Source organism: Hibiscus syriacus, unplaced genomic scaffold, assembly GCF_006381635.1.
Source record: "Hibiscus syriacus cultivar Baekdansim isolate YM2019G1 unplaced genomic scaffold, ASM638163v2 tig00000142_pilon, whole genome shotgun sequence".
In the NCBI taxonomy this organism is placed as follows: Eukaryota; Viridiplantae; Streptophyta; class Magnoliopsida; order Malvales; family Malvaceae; genus Hibiscus; species Hibiscus syriacus.
The window spans coordinates 38,567-45,340 of record NW_024061766.1 but is presented as its reverse complement, the minus strand read 5'-3'; the positions used below and the strand labels follow the sequence as shown (position 1 = coordinate 45,340).

At 38.1% G+C, this 6,774-nt stretch overlaps 1 protein-coding gene across 1 annotated transcript; it reads right to left on the bottom strand.

Moving 5' to 3' along the window:
- Positions 1–2,651: 2,651 nt before the first annotated feature.
- LOC120133364 (ruBisCO large subunit-binding protein subunit beta, chloroplastic-like) lies at positions 2,652–6,774 on the bottom strand. Its single transcript, XM_039149989.1, has 11 exons — positions 6,721–6,774; positions 6,511–6,636; positions 6,193–6,330; positions 6,005–6,100; positions 5,547–5,868; positions 5,287–5,424; positions 5,036–5,205; positions 4,876–4,953; positions 4,302–4,394; positions 4,136–4,208; positions 2,652–3,124 (listed from the first exon to the last, which is right to left on the bottom strand). Exons 1-11 carry the CDS (start codon positions 6,772–6,774, stop codon positions 2,652–2,654), a joined length of 1,761 nt encoding a protein of 586 aa, XP_039005920.1.

Genomic DNA, 6,774 nt, shown 5'->3' with positions numbered 1-6,774 from the left:
GAACCGATGGATTCCCTTGTATATACGACATCAAAATATGGGCTCGCTTCCACTGCAGTGTTGAATTAGGGCAAGTCACCCTCCATGTGCTGAAACGGACGAGTGAAGGTGTGAGATATATACATATATTTAATAGAAATGTTTATTTTATTTTTATATATAAATATTAGAAAGAAATAAATTAATTTATGGTTCCAGTGGGAAGGGATTTGAACAAAGGAGTCATGTTGGGCTCAACCGATGATGGACCACTCTAGATTAAAAAGGGGTTAGGTTACTGTGCTGGTTGCCACTCTCTGTGACCCAACCAAGATATGCAGACCACAAGATTTGACTTTGCTTTCATATCTATAATTTTTATACTATTATAAGTCAGGAAAATTAAAACAAATACCACAACATAAATAAATACACGTCGAATTTTGTAAGCCTTCATGATCAGAAGACGAAAACGGGAAAAAATGGGAATTTGCAAATAATTACCTTGGAACTTCTCCGGTTGGGGTTGTCATTTTAGGCGGGTTTATTATATAAAATTAATATTTAAGTTTAATCATTTTATTTAAGGTAAAATGTAAATTGCTTTCTATCTCATTTTAGGTAGGGAAGCTTGACACACAAGCAAGCGAGGCCAAAAAGTAAAATAAAAACAAAAATCAGTGGTTATTCTCTGGGGTATGAGTAAGAGGTTGAATAATAAAGAGAAGGATCATTTGGGAGCTTGGCGATTAGGAGGAAAATAGGAAGAAACCCACACGAAATCACGGCCCCTGTAATAACAGAGAAAATAGGGTTGTTGAATCACATTTTTCAACCAATGTTGAAATCCCTTGCTGAACGTTCAATGATGGCGAAATAGTTTTACAACACATAATTTCAAATACAAAATTTCGTTGATCATACTTGAGCAACAACTTGCTAGCGTTAAGACAAGGGTCGATGCGCGCAATTTAGTTTAGTACCCATAACCAGTCGTAACCCTAAAAAAAGGAAAGGAATTGGTTAACCAACCATTTGGCAAAACCGAATCGATCAAATTAATTGATTCTGACTTGTAATCAATTGTAAGAACCTGAATTATGCATAGGGTTTCCAGTAGGCAAAGGTTCAGGCTTCTTGATTTCGACAACCGCTGCATCAGAAGTGAGGAATGTCCTTGCAACAGAAGCTGTTGTTGGGAAATAAACGAGTAATTTTCCTATAATCAGATTAGTGAGAATGCGAAATAAAAACAGAATAATAACACCCGAAATTGATAACGAGTTCGACCAATTATGCTTATGTATCCAGACTGCTGCAGATATTTTACTAAAGAGAGAAAATTTACAGGTATTTACAAAACACTCACAAGAGAACTCTCTAAACTCTTTAGTATTGGGAGAAATAAATGATTTGGGATGATTTTGAAGCTAAATGGGTTAGTGTATTTATAGTTGAAGCTTAAGGATTAATCTGATAAATACCCTAAAGTTTAGGGACTAAAATTTGTAATTTTCCCATACATAAATTCAACAAAATCAACTACCTAAATTTTGAATTCCTATAGCCATCGGTTGCCATCTAGAATGTCATGCAAAATTTCAACAATTGTTGACTGCCATCTAAAATGCCATGCAAAATTTCAACAATTGCTACCATGCAATTGTCAACAATCACCTACTTGAAGACTAATTTTAATCTGTCTTTACACCTCCATTAATGCAGCAGCATTTCTGGACTTTTTACTTTAGCATGCCAACTCTCAACGCCTCTTCGATCCTTGGTTCGTCCTCTTCTTTTGACAACTCGATCTTGGGCTCATCCATCACCTTGGATGACTCGACTCCTCTCGGGTAATTTTACAACAGTTCTGGCATCTTAAGTCTGCGCCCACTCGTTTGCTCGACTCTTACCCTCGGCTTAGCATCTTTGACACTCGAACTTGTGCCAAGACTGCACACATCTTCGTCAGCCTCACCATTTGGTTCATCATTGAGTGAATTTTCTCTGCCACTCGAGGAACAACATTCCTCATCCTCTAACTTGCCTTCATCACGGAATCTTTTGCCGCTACCCTCGGCTTTTGGTTTTGCTTTCGAAGTCTTGCTCTTCTTGACTCCAAATTCTTTGATGGACTCAGCGGTTGTCAAGGCTTTAGACAACTACTTGACTTCCCTTCGCTCCAACACTCTCTTCGCCCATGGCTTCAATCCGAACATGAAGGTGAAGAATTCATCTTCTTTAGTCAAACTTGGGACTTTGAGCATGAGTTTTCTGAATCGACTCACATACTCCTTAAGTGTCCCTTTATCCCTGAGACTCATCAACTTGGACCACGCCTCCATCCTGACATACTGTGAGCAGACTTGCTCACATTGCACCCTCGACTTGACAACTTTATCTTTTGCTATCGCACCGGGTCTCTTCTTATGCTCGACTGTTTTGACACCTGCAATCTCGTCACGTTTCGATCCTGGGTTGACTACTTGAGAACTTGTAGTCACACCACTCTTGCTCTTTGATTCGGCTACTTTGGAACATGTAGCCTCACGAAGTCTTTCCCTTGTCTTGATTGCTTGGATACTCGCAATCTCGGCTTTCTTCCGAGTTCAGCTGCTTCAACATGAACAGCCTTGCCTCGTCTCGATCCTTACTTGGCCGCATTGATCCTATCAATCGGGCCAAGTCTTTTTTCCTGGCTTAGTAGCTTTAACACTTGTGACCACGACAATTCCCGTTACTTCTCCTTCTTCCATCCTATTCATGATGGATGTAAGGCGATTCTTATTGGGACATCCTCTAATCAAATGAGAACCATCACAAAAATAGCACTTCAATTTTTCCTTGCTCTCCTTCTTCTTTACATAGGACTTAGCCTTGTCATTCTTTTCTAACGGCTTTCCTTGGCTACGAACAGTCGATGGCTCACCTTGGTCATTCAAAGAGCTTTCTCTACCATATCTCCGTTGCACATTTTCCCAGTCTCCACCACTGTTGCCACTATCTCTGGGCATGGGCCTGGACGACACATCGCTACTTGGCTTGTCACCTACAAGCTCAGTCAGCTTTTCAGCTACAGTTATAGCCTCCAAAAGTCTTTGGGCATCATTTTGCTCTCCTCTGATAATCGCCCCTTGTCTAAGTCCTTCCAAGAAGGTCTTGAGCGCATCTTATTCACTCATTGCTCCCTCGCATATGGGCAACTCCCTCTTGAACTCATCAACTTCGTTTGTCAAAGTCATCGCTCCCACTCGAATATGGATTATTTTGGATCGTTTCTGACAATTCTTGCGAACCACCGTGTATTAGAACACCTCCGTCTACAAACTCGTATCGCCAACCAAATGTTATTATCATAAAATTCACTATTCATGTGAATAATAACCTCGTAGAAAAAACCGACAATATTAACCACCAAAAGCTCTGATACCAGTTGTTGAGAAATAAACGAGTAATTTCCCTATAACCAGATTAGTGGAAATGCGAAATAAAAACAGAATAATAACACCCAAAATTGATAACGAAATTTGACCAATTATAGCTACGTCTCTAGGCTGCTGCAAATCTTTTACTAAAGAGCGAAAATTTACAGGTGTTTACAAAACACTCACAACTCACAAGAGAACTTTGTACACTCTTTAGTATTGGGAGAAAGAAATTATTTGGGATGATTTTAAAGCTAAATAGGTTAGAGTATTTATAGTTGAAGTTTAAGGACTAATCTTATAAATACCCTAAAGTCTAGGGACTAAAATTTATAATTTTCCCATGCCTAAATTCAACAAAATCAACTATTTAAATTTTGAATTCCTATAACCACCGGCTGCCATCTAGAATGCCATGCAAAATTTCAATAATTGATGGCTGCCATCTATAATGCCATGCAAAATTTCAACAATTGCTACCATGCAATTGTCAATAACTGCATGCTCCAAACATCTTACCACCTATGTTTTCAGAAAACCATAAAATTACTTGATAATCATGAAACGTAATGTTCGACTTGACAAAACCATATTTCTTTTCATAGCCTCTGCATGAACCAGGGAGCTCTCGGCACTCGTGTCAGTAAATCAGCCTCCTCTTCCTTCTTGAAATGAGAAAAATGGAAGAAAATTCTCATGCATAAGAGAAACTTTTGTAGGATCAATAATACCGACTGCTATCAGATCCTCATAGTTTCCAGTTGCAGCATTATAACCATAGTTAGTGTTGCTATTTGACATTACCTGATGATAAAAAATGGATTATGGATAAACAAAATGAGAGCTAAAAACCACTGTATCAAGCTATATATGATCAAATATGATCCATCACGATACCTTTTCGATGACAACACTCCCGTTAACCCCAACATTCTTGGCAATCAACTTCATTAAATAGCTCAATGCCCTTTTAACAATATCTGCTCCAACCTGCAAACAATTACTAGGTCAGTTGAAACTCGAAAGGCTTAATTTCATATATTAAATCCACAGTCCAACAGACAAATTAAAATCATGGCCTTCTGTTCATCATTCTCGAGAGTCTCTTTTGCAGCATCAACTTTTGTTGCAAGTCTCAATAAGGTGTAACCTCCCCCAACTACAACGCCTTCTTCAACTACTGCTTGAAAATAATTAATAATTACAAAATTAAGTTTAAGCCTGGGAACAAGTGTTAGGGAATAGAAGTTTGAAGTTCGACATCTTCAGCAACTTCCATCAGAAGTTTCAAGCGAAATACCTTTATTGCATTAGAGCATCTTCCACTCTCAATTTCTTTTCTTTTAGTTCGGTTTCTGTTTGTGCTCCAACCTTGAAACACAAATAATTAATTGAACATAAAAACAAAGATAACATACCACATATATTTAAATAAATCATCAACAATGAATCATGCAAGGCCAAGGCTTACTTGAATGACAATAACACCACTTGAGAGTTTTGTAGTTCTCTCACTGAGCTTTTCTTTTTCATATTCCTGATATGTTTTCTGTATATGTAATGCACTCAACACTTGAGTAAAAATGACAAAGGTGCACAGGAGGAAAGGGGGTGGTCCAAGTTCAAATCACCTTAACAAGGTTCTTGATCTGGGAAACTCTCTTATTCACAGCTTCATGTGTGCTTCCATCACCAACAATTGTAGCAGTCTTCTTAGCGAGCACCACTTTTGCAGCATGCCCTAAGACCTCCTTCTCAGCTTTGTCCAAATATAACCCAACCGCATCTCTAATCACAGTGCCTAAATATATAATACAATAAGTTCTAACAAGAGAACAATGAAGATATCTGACTTATGGTTTTAATAAGATGCTGCACAAACCTCCAATGAGTATTGCAATATCATCAAGATATTGACTTTTGCGCTCTCCAAAACCAGGGACTTTCATTGCAACAATCTTTAATGGCCCTCTGAGCTTGTTTACAACAAGAGTAGCAAGAGCTTCCTGTTCAATGTCTTCTGCAATTATTATAATAGGGTACCCCCTTTAATAGCATCTTCCAAAACATGGATCTCTTGCATTTGTTATCTTTTTGTCAACTAGGAGTAACTGCATAAAACAACTTTAAGAAGTCAGAGACCTTGCAAAATAGAATCCTGAGGGATCCACCTGCAGAAAAGAACTTGATTTGGAATTGATCCATAACACTTGCCAAGTACCTTACAATTTTCATATTCAACAACCATTTTCTCATTGTCGGTAACAAAGTAAGGAGAGATATAACCACGGTCAAATTGCATCCCTCCAACAACATACAAGTTGTTTTCCGAACTGTTACTTTCCTCAAGAGTCACTATGCCTTTTCTTCCCACTTTTCCCATAGCTTCATCAATCATATTGCCTACTTCATAGTTGTTTCCTGCACTAACAGCAGCCACATCTGCCAGTTTACTGTCTTCAACCTGCAGACCAAAACAAATGATAAAATTTGCCTCCCAGATAGAGATCAAGAAAATTTCTAATGTTATAACTCCGTTTAGAATGTAAAATTAGGTTCAAAATATGTGAATCATGGTAGAAAGGAACATCCCGGTTTACCTCTTTGGACATCGATTTGAGGTCAGACACCAGGGCCTTAGTAGTTGTTTCAATTCCTCTTGCTATTTGAATAGGATTTGCGCCAGCAGCAACCACCTGGAGAGAATAACCAAAAACCAGAAACCAATGTAGCAATAGAAAGGAAAGGTAATTTCCAATGAGATGATTGCTAGAAAGATCTCACAAACCTTTACACCTTCCGTTATCAAACCTTGGGCAAGAAAAACCGATGTGGTTGTTCCATCACCAGCGAAATCATTGGTCTTTGAAGCAGCCTGCCTCACCAATATAGTACCAATGTTCTCTACAGGATCCTCCAACTCAACCTATGAGCATGACATGAAAAATCATGAATAGAAAAAGAATGGGAGAATATTCCAGTTAAACTCAGCAGAAAAGAACCCATGTTAAATCATTAATCTTTAAAAAAGAATTCAGAACATTGATAAATGCAATCAAAATAGGAAATACCAACAATTGATTACTATTTGTTGTATCAAACATACCTTCTTAGCAACAGTTACACCTGCATTAACAATTTTTGGGGAGCCATACTTGCTCTCTAAAACTACATTTCTTCCTTTCGGGCCAAGAGTAACACCAACTAGGTCTGCAAGTTTGTTAACGCCCGTCTGAAACGGAAAAGAAATAAGCATGCATCAAAAAAAAAATTGCCAAAGGGTATCATACTAAACAAATCATTCACTGAAACTTACTTGTAGCTTCTTGATAGCAGAACCATCCGTGTTAAAATGCAACTCCTTTGCCAT